This window comes from Phymastichus coffea, unplaced genomic scaffold (assembly GCF_024137745.1).
Source record: "Phymastichus coffea isolate CEN01 unplaced genomic scaffold, Cenicafe_Pcof_1.1 PCOF00062, whole genome shotgun sequence".
NCBI lineage: Eukaryota > Metazoa > Arthropoda > Insecta > Hymenoptera > Eulophidae > Phymastichus > Phymastichus coffea.
Window position 1 is genome coordinate 1,121,962 of NW_026706873.1, and position 16,144 is coordinate 1,138,105.

General features: G+C 36.5%; 2 protein-coding genes across 2 annotated transcripts; one reads left to right on the forward strand and one right to left on the reverse strand.

Moving 5' to 3' along the window:
• Positions 1 to 19: 19 nt before the first annotated feature.
• Positions 20 to 9,482, forward strand: LOC131666970 (NADPH-dependent diflavin oxidoreductase 1-like). Its single transcript, XM_058940112.1, is given in 12 exon segments — positions 20 to 156; positions 271 to 1,725; positions 2,022 to 2,107; positions 6,060 to 6,165; positions 6,619 to 6,700; positions 6,781 to 6,920; positions 7,079 to 7,224; positions 7,308 to 7,393; positions 7,467 to 7,613; positions 8,214 to 8,522; positions 8,593 to 8,792; positions 8,970 to 9,482. Coding segments are annotated over 12 exon segments (2,970 nt in total). The 5' UTR covers positions 20 to 67; the 3' UTR covers positions 9,094 to 9,482.
• Positions 9,483 to 11,765: 2,283 nt separating this feature from the next.
• On the reverse strand, positions 11,766 to 14,544 carry LOC131666895 (E3 ubiquitin-protein transferase MAEA). The gene is made up of 5 exons (XM_058939955.1): positions 14,285 to 14,544; positions 12,994 to 13,408; positions 12,525 to 12,837; positions 12,146 to 12,455; positions 11,766 to 12,040 (listed from the first exon to the last, which is right to left on the reverse strand). The coding sequence occupies exons 1-5, from the start codon at positions 14,321 to 14,323 to the stop codon at positions 11,939 to 11,941; spliced, it is 1,179 nt and encodes a 392-aa protein (XP_058795938.1). The 5' UTR covers positions 14,324 to 14,544; the 3' UTR covers positions 11,766 to 11,938.
• Positions 14,545 to 16,144: the final 1,600 nt, after the last annotated feature.

The window sequence follows — 16,144 nt, forward strand, 5'->3', positions numbered from 1 at the left end:
CATAGATAATTATTTAACAAAAGAATATCAACAAAGTTTTGAAGCTTAGGAACTCATAGTCTTCGAAATGCCTGGTCCAAACATTACCATCCTCTATGGCAGTGAAACAGGAACTGCTCATGATATTGCAGAACAGATTTGGAAGCGCTCCAAAAGGTTTTAGTTTATTGTTATTTCCTTACATGTATACATACTAGTTGCTGTGATTGACTTTTATTGTTAATAGCTGTTAGCATGTTCTATATGGTAATTTCATATTTTATATTTTAGAATTGATTTGAAGAGTACTGTGGATGCAATGGATGATTACAACATAGCACACATCGTAAATGAGGAAGTCATGATTTTCGTTGCTGCTACTTCAGGTCAAGGTGATACACCAGTAAACATGAAGAATTTTTGGAAATTTCTTTTACGCAAAAATCTGCCAACAAAATTTTTAAGTAGTTTAAAATTTGCTGTACTGGGATTAGGAGACAGCTCATTTGAAAAATTTAATTTTGCTGCTAAAAAATTAAACAAGCGATTAATACAATTGGGTGCAACTGAATTAATACCAATTGGTTTAGCTGATGACCAGCATGATTTAGGACTAGATGCTGTTTTTGGACCATGGATGGAAGATGTATTTAATACAATTACCAGTCAATTTAATTTATCTAAGAAAAGTATATATGGAGACCATGAGATAGTTCAAAGATTCAATGTAACTGTTCTGAAGGGTGAACAGGTGCAAGAAAATTTGAAAAAAGATATTTACCTTTACGAAGCTGAGAAAGACAAGCAGCTTATTACTAGTCTGGTTGCAGAAAATATTAGAACAACAACAACTGATCATTTTCAAGACGTAAGACTGATCAAATTCAAAATTCCTGAAGTGGAATATTCACCTGGGGATATTGTATATATCAAAGCCAAAAATTCTGATGCCCAAGTAGATAAATTTTTCAAGGTCTTGAATGACAATGGTGTACATGTAAATCCAAATATAATAATTCAAGTATCGAAAAAAGAAATTAAGCTACCAGTAGCCTTAGAGCCAAAGCTAACACTAAGACAAATTGTTCAACAGTACTGGGACCTGAGTTACAAACCGAAAAGATCAACAATGCACACCTTGGCATTAATTAGTGATAATGAACTTGAAAAGGAAAAACTGTTTGAGTTTACAACAACAGCAGGTCAAGAGGAGCTCTTCAATTACATAAATAGACCAAGAAGAAACATTGTAGAAGTTTTAAATGATTTTCCTCATACAACCAGCAAGTTGGATGTAAAATTATTGTTTGAAGTTATGGCTCCTATAAAACCAAGAGCTTTTAGTATTGCATCTAGTTACAAATATACCAAAGATGAAATACACTTATTGGTTGCAGTTGTACAGTATAAATCAAAATTAATTGAACCTAGACTTGGTCTTTGCTCAAATTGGCTTGCAACGTTGAAACCAGGAGACAAAGCTGTGTTTTGGATACAAAAAGGGACTTTCAAATTTGACTACCAGAGGCCTATGATTTTGGTTGGACCTGGAACTGGCATTGCTCCATTCAGATCATTGCTGTTGGAAAAAGCTATTGTTAACTGTGACTTGAGTTCATGCCTTGTCTTCTTTGGCTGTAGAAATAAAGAAAAAGATTATCATTGTAAAGAAGACTTTGATATGTTAACTAAGACATATAATTTGAAAGTTTTTTGTGCCTTCTCCAGAGATCAACCTGATAAAATGTAAGTCACATAATATTACTAAGTTTAAAATGTAATAGTTACATAAGAGAGAAATTTTTTAAATCCCAGTAATTACTTACTTTTTATTAATTTTTTTAGTTAAAAAATTCAGACATGTTGAATTTTTCTAATCACGATTTAATCAATCAGCATTTTAACTTACATGCAATATCTATTAAGTAATTGAAAATTATAATTATAAGTGTTAAATATTTTAAATAAGCTGAAATTTAGTTATGTAATACAAAATTTATGTTTGAAACCTTGTTTAAAAATAAATTTCTTGTCATTTCCAGATATGTACAACACTTAATTAGACAGCAGAATAAAGTATGCTGGGAATATTTGCAGAATGGTGGAAACATCTATGTAGCAGGAAGCTGTAAAAATATGCCAAATGCTGTGAGAGAAGAGTTTATGAATGTAGCCAAAACTCATGGTGAAATGAGCCAAGAGCAGGCCGAAAACTTTATTAGGACACTTGAGAAAATCAACAGATATCAAAGTGAAACATGGTGAAACACTGCATCTGTGATAATTTTATGAACTTAATCCTAGTGAGATTCATATAAAACTTTAGTAAGTTTTTATCAAATATAATAAATATTATTTTGAAAGATACTCATCCACATTCAATAGAATGAAAGCTTTCCATATAATAACTAATTTCTTAGATTAATTTATTCTCTTTTTTCTAAATTAAAAATTTAAATTAATCAGTATAAATTACATTAACCATATCAGCATAACAGGTTTTATATGAAAAACCTGTACGTATGCCATAGTATAAACATGGCCACTCAAGATAGTAATAATTTACATCAATTTCACTCTCAATTCTAAAGCTCACTATAATTAAATTCTATGATCCATGGACATCTATATCTACTTTACTTGTATAGTTGCTTTAGATCTTTCTTTTAACATTGACATATTTTTCTTGATGTATCCCATACCTATGAATGAATGCCACATTCAAAGTAGACCATTTTAAGAATTTACCTAATAAGCAACAAAGCTTTGTAGCATACTGCGAGTAACGTAGTAAGCACCCACACCGTTGATTTCGCTTCAAAAATTATCAAAAAATAAAGGTTAATTACAAGTTTATATAAAGTCATAATAATTCCTAGGATAGCATCTCTAAAAATAAATGAATTCCAAAAAAAGCAAAAGCCGCTCATCTTCACTTCCTGCACGTGGTTCGCTCTCTCAGTTCGATAAGCCGCCCGTACTGGTTCGTAGGTACATCCACAAACACATATAACCGCACAAGGTGTATGTATGTACACATGATGAGAGAGGAAGGAGTAGTAGAAACGGCGGCGCGGGCGCTGACCTAACCTAGTTCGTCTCGTCAGTCGACTCGCGCGCGTGCGACCGATAGGGTGCCGTTGTTGCGTTTTCATCCGTTCAAGAAGAGAATATATAGTGCAATGGCGGGTACCTACACGAAGAGGGAATTCGGCTTGGGCCCAGAGGAGCAAACACTCCTCAAGGCCGAAACCAATGGCACGCGCATTTTACCTAGCAAGGGTGAGGATATTTTTTTATCGAGCCTTGCGAAGCTCGCGTGTATTATGCGTTGTTTGACGAAGGTTGGAACTGTAAAGAGACACTCGAAGAAGACAGATGACTTTCTCCCTCTCTCTCGCGCACGTACATCACTGATGGATTTATCGTGTTTATCTCGACCACGGGTGGTGTTTTGCTAGAGCCCTGTTGTCCGTGCTGCTGCAGAGATTGCTATAAGGGAGTCCTAATTGTTTCTTTATAGGGGGAATGAAACGAGGTTTGAACCACGTTTCTTACTTCTAATTCTCTCTCAATGTCAAACGCTTGAGAGTAGGTGCATTGCTCTGTAGTTAATGCAATGTCATCCTATTTTTCCACAGACAAGTTTAATGAACTTTTTCAATTTTTCTTAAAATGTTCCATGATAATTGTAATCTCTACAGTGCCCTATTCAATTTAAGCATGATTGGATTAGAAGCATAATTTCATTGACAACATCAATATCATTCATCAGTGTAGTCCATAATTCATATAGATTAATCACATAGGCAGTCCATATAATAATTAAACTCTCAGTATACTTGACTGCATCCATTTAGCCAATAATCAAATTGCCTAGTTTGGATAGTATCGCTTGCAATTTATGTTTGTCGTATACTGGCTTGGCAGCAGGTTCATTGTACTGTCTTGTACGGCTCTGTGGCTTTTATGTTCTATTTGTGCTTGTTCCGATTCACTAGTCAACCATCTCTCATAGCTAACTGTAGTCAATGCAATCTGCCTTTATTTTTCTGTGTTGCTGGGTAAATGAAAAAAAGAAACGAATCAATGCCAAATCAATATTCAATTGACTGTTAGAAATAAGAAAAACGTATTTTAAAAAACGTCGCGTCAGTCGGACTGATATTTCTTTTGTGTGTAAAACAATGTATGTTATCTTAGTGCTTGTTATAACGGAAAACAGATGCATTTATAACGGCCGAAAAATGATATGCAAGATAATAGGTTTCTTTTCTCCTATCTCACGGTAATTTGTAGTTGCTCTTTAAGTCATAAGTGCTTGGAATTCCGTTTAGAGACGAAAGATAATGGGTGTTGATTGAGTCTATAAAGGCGGCAAGGCTGTACAATCTTGGTTTAGTTTCGTCTGTGTGCGATGGGGAAAGATACATGGCAGATGTCGTCAACTCCTAAGAATTCCTACTTTTCATTTCTGCTCGGTCATCGGAAAAAAGGTAATTAATTTTTGAAGGTCTTCTTTGAAGTTTTCTATGATAATGTAAAATATTTATTTCGGGTGATTTTTGTAGAATTGGGTATTGTAGGTATTTCTTAAATTTAAAACCCTTTATCACTGCGCCAGTACCAGCAAAAGCAGCTTAAAAACATTTTTATTAACAGTAAGAAAAATGTCCTCGCTTGTGTACATTCACTTCAGGTGTCTCTATTGTAATTTACAATTCAGTAATGGCATATGCTTACGATAATACCCGCCGAAATATTTCGCTATTAATTACACAGATGGTTTGTCGTCGATGAATCCTGTAATTGAAGTTCGCGGCATAGTAAAATCGATTCGTATGATGTCGACGAAAATAAGATATAATTACTTAGCTCAGGCGTCTTTGTATAAGCTCGAATTTCCCTACGAATCGACCCTCAACAATCACTCCGATTCTGTAAAATTAAAACCAAACGAAAAACGATCGAAGGCATGTTCTTTTGTTTCACGTCACTCGACCACTGTAGGATTCCTCACATGCGTATAACCAACATGATCCAAAAGAATTTTCACCACAAGTAAAGGTTTCTGCTTCTACATCTGGTCATCAACTTACATTATTATGTCTCGTATCTATTTCACGATTACCGGTAACAATCGCAACAAAAAATGATGCAGCTCCAACGCTGACTTAAAAGTCAGACCGTGTGCAGCGAAATCGGGTTACGACAGTTCGTTTATTCAACCTCGCGTCAGTATTGCTTTGCAAACGCGTTGCTTTTTTTACAGAGGAGCGGGCGCAATTGCGATATAATACCTTTGGCTACGGCGGTATCTATTTATTCTGAACGCCTGTAGTACGTCGAAGGAAAAAAAATTGTGCTGCCGCAGTGAGCTGCGTGAAAGAAAAGTCATATTTCACTGACTCATCGCGCCACACGACGGCCGCATTTTTCGACCGCCCAGCGCGAAAATCAGGTCCGCCGATGGAAGCGCTAACTTCATATCAATCCCACGCGGCCGGCCAGCTTGATCGAGCCACGCGCGACGTCATCCGAAATTTGGCGAGGCGCGACCTTTCCTCGTCTGCACGGCGCAAGAGCATAGCTGCCAAGCGAGCGAAGCGTCGTCCCTCTGTCTCGGCGCGCGTTGCGACGGACGCGCTGCCTCGCTTCGGCGTGCCTTTGGCGTTGCTGCCTCGACTCCCCGTTGCGCAACGCAGGTAGAGAAGAGAAAAACAAAAAGCATAGACAAAAGAAAGTCCACGGACGCTTGCACTCTTCGCAGAATCCAGCGGAAAAGAGACGGGGAGCGAGGTCCGACAGGCATGTACACGCATACGCAGCAGCAGAAGCTTGCGCACCGGCTATTAGCGTCGCGGAGAAAGGGCAGCTTTTCGGCGTTTTGTCCCCGCGCACGCTCCTTTGACGCGCATCCGGATCTCGTGATCCACATGCACGCTCGCGCGATACAAAAAGCGCCGGGTCGCGGGTAGATGAGAGCGAAGCAGAGCCGGAGGGAGAGAGAGAGAGAGAAAGAGAAAGAGAAAGAGAGAGAGAGAGAGAGAGGAGTCTATGGAAATTCTTTCAAGGTGCAGAACCAGTTAGGCTGTCGCCGGGATGGGAAGGAACTGGTAGGCCCGACGACGAGCTCAACTTCAGAGGCGTCAACATGGACCTCGAGCTGAATCCGCCCAGAGACAGGTGAGCGTCTTGCGAGGCGGCCCTTCGTGATTCGGATTAGCTTCCAAATCGCCTCGTTAAATAATCAGCTGTTCGCCCGCGCCACGATCCCGTGAATCCCGTATTTTTGTGTAAAAATGCGCTCGCCCAAGTAGATGGCATTGTTGTTAACAGGCGCAACACATTTATAGGAGCGAAAAGTAGGGGGGGGGGGGGCATATCGTTGCCCCGGTTGTTCTCCGAAGTAAGAGTGGTGCTCCGTGATCGCGTGACTCCGCGGTCACGGCGGCATGCGTTCTGGTTCGCCACGATCGGGTCAGCGCCGTTCGTCCAGCGTGCGAAAATAGTGCGCGACGGATCGTTCGATGTCGCCCATTGATCCGATAATCCGAGGCGTGACCCGAGCCTTGCATCGAATCAGCGACGATCGGCTCGAAAGAGAGAGAGAGAGAAAAGACCAAGCTTTGTTCGTAGATTGAACATCGTGCTGCTGATAATGCTGCTGCACGGAATCGGCGCTCTCATGCCTTGGAACATGTTCATCACAGCTAAAAAGGTAAAAACAAAAAACTGAAAAATGCTCGATCGCCCATGTGGTTCGTCGCTTCGCTAACGTTCTGTACTTTAATCTCGCAGTACTTCGTCGAGCACAAATTGAACAAGACCGTTATTGGTCCCGATTCCAAGTTGGACGAGTACTTCCTTGAATCAGTTAGCCTGTGTGCACAAATTCCTAACTTGATATTCAACTGGATTAATGTATTCCTTCCTCTTGGGTAAGTTGACAGTAAATTGAAATCGTCTCTTGTGATAAAACAGAACGTTAATTTGAATAAAAAACCTGTTTTCCTCTTTGATCGACGATCAAGCTTCAAAAACAATTATTCAACCCGTCAGTTTTAATATACTAACGCTAATCGTTTTCCATTCGCAGAGGTAACCTGACAACACGAATGGTATGGGGGATCTTCGTGCAGGTGATCATCTTCGTGGAAACCGTGATATTGGCAATGGTCGATTCTTCCTCGTGGGCACCAGTGTTCTTCTGGGTCACAATGTCGTCCATTGTCATAATGAGTAGTGAGTTTGTCAATTTGACAGTTGTTACGCCGCTAACGAGTTGGAGCTATCACTTTATTAACGCGCATGTATTGTTTTATCAGCCTCTAACGGTATTTACCAGAACTCGGTGTTTGGCATGGCTGCGCAACTGCCGGGAAAATACACGGGGATCGTGGTTTTAGGATCGGTGAGTTCCAGAAAGAGAGCGGCAAGTTGTCATTTGTCGAAGCTTGATTTCCTTTTATCGCGTTACTTTTTAGAATCTCAGCGGAGTCTTGACATCAGTAATCAATCTTCTGACAACGTATTTCGCTCCAAACCACAGAACCTCAGCGATCTACTATTTTATAACGGCGCTGTTCGTGCTGCTGGCCTGCTTTGATACCTACTTCGCGCTGCCGATTAACGTGAGTACATTAATTCACACACACATTAATTCCTGCCAGTATGAGATTCTTTTTTTTTTTTTTTTTTTTGAAATATCATCGGTTTTTCGTAACGAATTGCAGATTTATTTTCAGTTAAGCTTGTTTGGCAGATTGAATGAATCGTCCGGTGGCACTAATAATATTGTAATTCAAAATGTTGACTGATAAATTTACATTCAAGTTTAAATACCTCCAATTATTCGCATTTAATCTGATTGCGAGTCAACTGTACACAAATGAGTACACATCTGTAGCTTCTTGAGAAAACTGAAAAAGTTACATCCACAGTTTTAAATAAAATTAGTTTGATATATTGGTTAAATTCAAGATCAGGATTGCTGAATAATCGAAAAGTTAAAGTACCATGCATATACCTAACCCAATTAAGACAAACAATTCTGTAACAGTAGTTTTTGCGTAAATATTTTCACGTTTCGAGGAATTTTAAAAAACATAACATTATCTTCTGGGAACGGTGTGACTTATTAAAATTCATACCATCGGTGATAAAATAACAATCAATATTTTTCCATCATCTACAAATGCTTCAAACACGCACGAATCATAAATAAATTTCAGCGCTTCTACCGCTACCACGAGTACCTCCATGAAAAAGAAGCCAGGAAAAAGAAATTGGAGTTACACGGTCGTGACGTTACTAAGCGACCACCACTGTGGACAGTTTTTAAACAATGCGCATTACAATGCTTCAATGTCTGGTTCGTCTTATTCGTCACGCTCACCCTCTTCCCATCGGTACAGTCCAACATCAAACGCTCGAGCCCTGACTTCATTGTGCCCGAAAAATTCTATGATACCGTCATGTGCTTCCTCACTTTCAACATTACCGCTATGCTTGGCAGTTTAATGGCATCTCTCTTTCAATGGGTAAAGTCACCCGTCGTAAATTATTATTGGCATTTTATATAATGAAACTAACGATTCCATTTGTTCGCAGCCGAGTAAAAACTTCGTCATCGTTCCAATTTTAATGCGTGCTGCCTTTATCCCACTGTTTTTAATTTGCAACTACGCTCCAGCTAATATTGTCCGAACACACGTATACATCAACGATGATTGGATCTTCTTTGCTATCGCCACAGCTATGGGTCTCTCAAGCGGTTACTTCTCGTCTGTTGCCATGATGTACTGCTCGACGTAAGTGCCCGAACCGCCGCGTCGATTAGATAAGAAAAACCTCATTATTGATTTTTATCTACCTTCGTAAACATTGTTATTTATAGGATGCTTTTATCTTTATTATAGAACTTTCTTTGAATATTTATGAACCGCGAAATATTCGTTTGAAATTTTCAGAAAAGATTTTTTTTTCAGCACTGTGGAACCTCAATACGCAACAACAGCAGGAATGTTTGGCGCGGCATTCCTAGTTACGGGTGTCTTCTCAGGTATTGCCTTTTCTTGGCTGGTACCTTCAGCAGTGGCGTATTTCGGATAATCGCGCAAACTGCATTTAAAGGCTGCATAGATCTCACAAAAGCTCAGGAAAACAGGAGAAAGAGTAAGAAAGAACAAGAGAGAGAGAGAGAGAGAGAGAGAGAGAGAGAGAGAGAGAGAGAGAGAGAGAGAGAGAGAGAGAGAGAGAAAGTGAGAGAAAGAGAGAGAAAGAGAAAAAGAGAGAATGCATGTACCTCATCAAAACTCGAGCTTCAAAAGGAATGAACAGGAAAGGAAAAATGACTAGTTCTTTGTTATTTTGTAAAATCCTGTTGTGCTGTTGTATCGTGCTTGAACTGATTTGTTGAAAATTTGATGTGCGAATGAATGAGAGAGCGACAGAGAGAGAGAGTGAGAGAGAGAGCGAAGCATAAGTCTGAAAAATCATTGGTGTGAGTACATATATATATATATATATATATATATATATATATATATATATATATATATATATATATATATATACATATACATAGATATATATATGTATATATATGTATACATATATACATATATATATACACACACATACACATAATATATTTTATTCATTCGAGAGTGGTTTATCGTAACACTTGTGTCAACGGTTCTTGTGTACGCGAGAAGAAATATAAACGTTGAAAATCTGTACGTTATTTTTGAAGATGGCGAGCAATCAATATTTGAATGACTCTTGATTTATATTTTTATCCCAAGCGCGATTTATATGTATGAATTTCATACACGCGTATACAAATTTGTATAGGATTAAATTGTAGCTTTGACATTGTATAATTGTATAACTTACTATATACTTATGTTAAATGTTCACCTCTTTTGTTTCTTAATAATGTGTTAACTCATCTACTATTTTCTCTTAAGAACTGCACCACTTTTGTGTGTTCTATAAACGTCGTACAGATTGTCAAACTTTGCCGTGTAGGGAGGAATAAAAACGCTTTTTATTTCATAAAACATCATAGCACAGCTGGACCAAAAAGCCTTATGAACGTTGACAGAGAAAACCAGCGATGTTAATTAAGCCGCTTCATAAGCACACGTATATCATGATGTAAAATCAGCATGAGCTAAAAAATGTGTACATTCTACAGCGAAAGAACATCTTTCACTAACAGTGCAAACGCTGTCATAGACTTAAATATGTTTTTCTCCATTGATCGAAGCAAAATATTGATGAGATTTTTATTACTATAATACATTTTTATACCAACGTTTTTATCTTTATACGTAATACAACTACCTATTTCTTTTTTAAAGATTTGCGGTTATGCGTTCAATCGCAAGTATATAGTAAAATTGCACATCACTTTTTTCGATACTTAACAAATCATGTCTTGAAATCTATATACATCACTCACCACCTTTGGCATGACTAAACTATGAATCTATACAAGTCAGCTTATCTTTGACAATCAGATAAAGTCTTTTTCTTTTCATTTTGTAGTATTATTTTAGATTGAATTTTTGTGTGAATAGTTTTATAATTTTCAATTTCTCACTTAAGAGCATACGTTTATTTGAAGTGTTCTTTTTTTCTGATAAATCAGAAAGTTAGTCTTGTAGTTATTTTTCTTTTAGTGTTAGAGTATTAGTTTCGTAATTATTGATATCTAGTTTTTCCTCGACATATCCACTACTTTTTCATAGTACATTCATTAAAACTATATTCTGTAGTTAAATCAAAAAAATGTCTCTACGTCCACGACTATTCCTCACAATTTTTCAAATCATATATACGATTTTAACTCTATTTACTACGGAGAAATTACGGTAATAATTAGTTTTTAAATCGTCTTAATCACTTTAGCTTCAATATAACTAATTTATTCACAATATTGAAATCGCTCCACAAAAGCATATAACGTGCCACGTATACGAGTTATCGATTTCTCACAAGAATTTTACGTCTTAAAATCATAAAATACCTTCTAGACTGGATGTATATTGTCGGTAAAGATTATTTTGTTAAAGACATTTAATGATTCTGAAACAATATAAAAGTATGAATAATTGTATTCAAAGATAGTTCGTATCGTTTTATATTTTATCTGTGCGATGTAGGCTATATAGCAGTAAAGCTTAGTCCAATATCCTTATAGAAGGACAATCCTCTCTAACAAGCAATGCAGACAATAAATTCAAGAAGTTTAAAAGGCATGAATGAAAAAAAATTTCATACGATCCGATTTTACTAAATAATAGTGCGTCGAACACTGATATTTAGAGTAGATGGAATATTTTTATATGTGTCGATTCAGTCACAAAGTGTATATTGTTGCACTTTTTTCATTCACATTAGTCTTAGACTTTGAGTTTCCTTTTTTCTTTACGACGGAAATCTAATATACAAAATTTCGCCAGTCAGCAAATTGCGTTCTCGCTACGAGCAATAATTACATTTTTTTCATCGTGTAAGCAATCATGAAAAAAATAAATGAACATTATGCGTTCGTCGTTAAAAAATTTAATTCATCCATTCAGCATTGTCAAATTAGAAAAATCCATAGTTTAACATACTCGTGTATGTATACATGGAAGTTTCTATGCTGTTTCCATCCTATTAAGTAGGTAAATAAAGTTGAAATAAATGATTATATAAAATAAAAAGATGTTAACATAATTATTGTCCCTGATTGATGAAAAAAAAATTAAACATTACTGATAATTTTCTGGAAAATATATTTTATTTTTGACGTAATAATTTTTTGTATTTTATACAGTTACGTTTAAAATTAAACAGTATGAACGATAATCTACATAACCAGAAAGAAAAATCCTTAGTCTAGTTGTGAGATAATAGATAATAATGTCCTAAATATGTATGATACAAGTTGCGCTTCAGTACCTTACATGACGTAAACCTTTTCGATTTTCTTAAACGGGAATACTTCTTTGGTCTTTGGACAAATCACAGTACCATTATTTTCCTGTGCCATTTTCTCGAGAGCCTGAAAAATTATTGTTATTGTGACTTCAAAAACTACATCCGTATGGAACAAGAAATTTATTTTATTAATTTAAAAATTTCAAGATAATGAGACAATAGAAATTACCTTCTCGCCGTAGACGTAACCGTTGGGCATCATCATAGGTTGATTGTACTCGTTGAGTGGCTTACCACTAATGCTACAGACAAGTCGTGACTGCGAACAATGAGCGAACGGCAAGGGAGTAGCCAACTCGTTAAGACTCTCACTGCATACTGGGCAGCTTGGATTTTTACCCTCCTTATTGGCACTGTAACATTGTGGCGTTTTTAGGGCTGAAAGACCTGCCTGTAACGCCACAGTGAATACACTTTGACTGGCTAATTGGAATAGTCTGTAATTTTCATGGCGGAATTGTTCTATTAATCTGTCCCATCTGCAAATTCAATGAAATTATTAATGCTCAATAAACAACCGAGTTAAACGTTTCAATTAAAATAACTACCTTTTCTCGTCTAACAAATCCTTGTAAGGACTGCGTTGAGGGTCAGCTGGAAAAGCCAACTGTCCCATACAAGCTTGAATCTCCTGCAATTGGTAATCTTCATAATTAGCGAAACATCTACGTGCATGCATCACGGCGTCGAGTCTTCGATCAGCGCGTACAAGTTCGATGAACTCTTGGACGCGCAAATTGAACTCCATGGTGCTGCCTAATTTCCGTAACTTCGAGCGATTGTCGTGGCACCAACCCAAGCATCGAACTGTCTCGTGATTTGCTAACGATTTCTCTACTTCTCGCGATACCATAAATACGTCTGTAATTCAGTTTTTTTGTTACAATGCTGTAACGAAATTGAGTAATTGCATATGATTGTAAGGTATGCATATGAATTTCAAGCTTACATGAAATGTTAAATGTGAATCTAGAATGGTATAAAGTGATAAAAAAGATTGAAAAAAAGGAAAAGTACCTATGTTAGTCAAATCTCTAAGTTCACTAGCATCTGCTAATTTCATAGCAGTTTTGTAGTATCCTTTTCGCAAAAAATACTCCACCAACATTCTGTCAAGTCTTTGTCTTCTCCATTGAAGTATTGCACCAGGTGTTGTACTAGCATGTTCTTTCAGGTGATCTAGCCTTCGCTTACAAACCATTCCAGCTTGCATTTCTTCATTGATGGACTCCTCTGCTTTCCTTTTCAACACTTGGAGCTTTGCCACTACACCACCTAATAAACGAGTTATCTCACCAGTGGCAACACCATTACCATCATTTTTTAACCCTATCTTTTCGAGTTCATAGGCTGCTGTTTGAACATGGGACACTTCACGGTCTAAATTCTTCTGAGCTGAGCGATACTTTTTATTTAATAGTTCGTACGGTACCTGAAATAAAATTGAATGACTAATTGAGCTTTATTGATTATTGATTAAACCATTAAAAGTAATTTTAGGTTAAGTTCATGGTTTGTGATATTTTTCATTTGTAAAATTATTAGAGCTACTCTATAATTACATAGATATCCTTGCATTTATTGATTCTTGCTGTAAATACAATTATTCAAATTGAAGAAAAATAAAAGGAAACTACTTTTGTGCTTCAGCTTTTATGTAGTTGTTTGGAACATTTTTGCGAAGTAATTTACTACAGATCATTTTATCATTTATCCAAACAGAATATGCTTCTAACGAATTTTCATACTAAGTAGCTATTAGTTAGAAATTGAGTTGCAAGTCATTCTAATTACAATACATAATAGTTACACACGTCTGTGTTTTAGATACTATTTGTTAATATCAATCTGCAAAATACTTGGGTAACAGAAACAATATATAATGACTCATCATCCATATAAGTAAATCATTATCACACTGGCGAAAAAATTTCCGAAGTGGATAAAAAGATAAAATATCTATAACAAAAAGAAAAAAGAGAAAGTTATCTCCAACGGAATATTGGGTTCTAAACAATGGATCTTTGTTTTAATTCATCAGATCAAAAACAATCAAGCGAGAGAGAAAGAAAAAAAATTTGAAAGTGTGCATTAAGAAATACAAAGTGAACATAATATCCGAAATAAACAGACGAGCGTACATCGTAAGAAAAACGTAACAAAGAGAAGAGAGAGAAGATTAAAGTACGCAGAGGAGGGGAAGTGCCAGTTACAGTTAAAGAGCTCCAAGTGCGACACAACACAAAAGACATACGTAGCTTGTCATATGGGACCTCAAATGTTGGCTTTTTACTGAATGTTTATTTACCTTGAGCGTGGGATGCTCGAAGCTCTTGATATCCGACATGGCGAGGTGTGTCCGCGGATCCACCACAACTACCTCATAGGTTCCACACAGCTGCACGAGATTTGCACACGTTTATTATTTTGTACTTTCTTTTCACGGTCAATCCTCTATCATCTTGATGTATTTGGGGATGGAGTTGAAGCAGAGATCAGCAGGGAGATTGCCAAAGCCAAAGAGCAAAGGAAAGCTATGTAGACCTAAGCGAAGGTCGACGGTGGCGCTCCTAGCGAACAGCAATGGAACATGTATCCGACTAGGGAAAGCCCGAACACTCCGAAGTCCGAAGAAAAGTCTCCAAGATTATAAGGGTCTGTCTCCATAGGGCCTGCCTGAGTCCGTCCGAGCCGGCCGAGATTTTTTATGGGCACGCCATCTCTATAATTTCGTATCCAATGGCGAGTTTCATAGTGAATGGCTGCGTTTACATAAACGAGCCCGATCGGACGCAGCCAATACGAGAAACGCATGAACACGAAATTATAGAGATGGCGTGCCCATAAAAAATCTCGGCCGGCTCGGACGGACTCAGGCAGGCCCTATGGAGACAGACCCTAAAGGGTTACGAAGGCCAACTAGGGACCTTCAAGGAGCGAGATACATATATATCTAGATACATTTTCATTGGTGACTAAATCATCGATTATATATCTTTTGCGAACCGTCTTCAAACTAAATTATTTAAAATATATTTATGGAATAAGCAAGAGAACTTATCCACCGTTAATGCAAATTATCTGAGCTTGCAAGTTGATTAGAAATTCATTCATAAATACACACACACACACACGCGCGCGCGCGCGCGCACGCACAGATATATGTATAATTGCAATTCGAATTTAGTACTTCATTAAATTACTATTTGTTCAACCTCGGTGTTGATTTCAATAAATCATTCATATCCTGTTTTCCTCCTCTCAATTATCGTCTGTCTATTAAAAAATCAATTATATTTCTATAAATAAGCTATACCACAGAATTTGTAGGATAGAATTCCTTTTATCAATTATTTATACTTTAGATAATAGAATCTCAATGTAATTTATTTACCCTCGTTTGTTGTATAACATTTATTTTAGTGAAGTATTTTTATTAGACAATGATTATTCAAGCAGTGAATGAGATATAATCGATATTAATTAAACTGTTTCAACAAAAATTAAGGACTTTCTATATAAGGCGAGGTAACGTAGTCAAATGATATGTTATTGTACTAATAATGATAATATAGTAGATCATTATTTTTCCTGGCAAACAAACAGCTTTTCGTCATGTTGGTCGCTTCGGTCGCTATAGCTAGGCGCTCACAAGTACTATACAATTGAAGCTCGACAACAATGAAAGTTATCTAAAATTTATATGAATTGTTGATTACAAGCATTTTAACATATAAATTGCTTAAAACATTGTACAATTATTTTTATTTTATCATTACTTCCAAAACTCTATGTATTCCAAGATTGTAATTGTCATACTTTCAAAATTTTTAAAATAATATTTAAGCCGATTCGATATAAATAGTTATTCATAAATGTAATAACTGTTTATTTAATTAGTTGTAGAGTAAATTTAATATTCAATAAGTTATGTAAAGTATCTGAAAGTAAGTTAGATTTCACTATTTTCAAAAATTTGAAAACTATTTTCATATTACAAAGAGCTTTGACAATAAGGTATATTTTATAATAAGGTAATATGAAAAACATGTAATATATTAACTTTGTGAATTTTTGATCATAATGATCGAAAATACGTTTAGCTTTTCTTATCATTCTTATGTGCGAATCAGTATTATATACTTCTGAAATAAACTCTCCCAATTAT

What these genes read in the sequence shown, in the direction of transcription:
- LOC131666895 (XM_058939955.1), bottom strand. Translation starts at nt 14,323, where the DNA reads ATGTCGGATATCAAGAGCTTCGAGCATCCCACGCTCAAG. An exon ending in TAGAGATTTGACTAACATAG is followed by an intron (nt 12,838 to 12,993) that starts GTACTTTTCCTT and finishes ACTGAATTACAG; the next exon opens with ACGTATTTATGGTATCGCGA. An exon ending in GTTACGTCTACGGCGAGAAG is followed by an intron (nt 12,041 to 12,145) that starts GTAATTTCTATT and finishes ATAATTTTTCAG; the next exon opens with GCTCTCGAGAAAATGGCACA.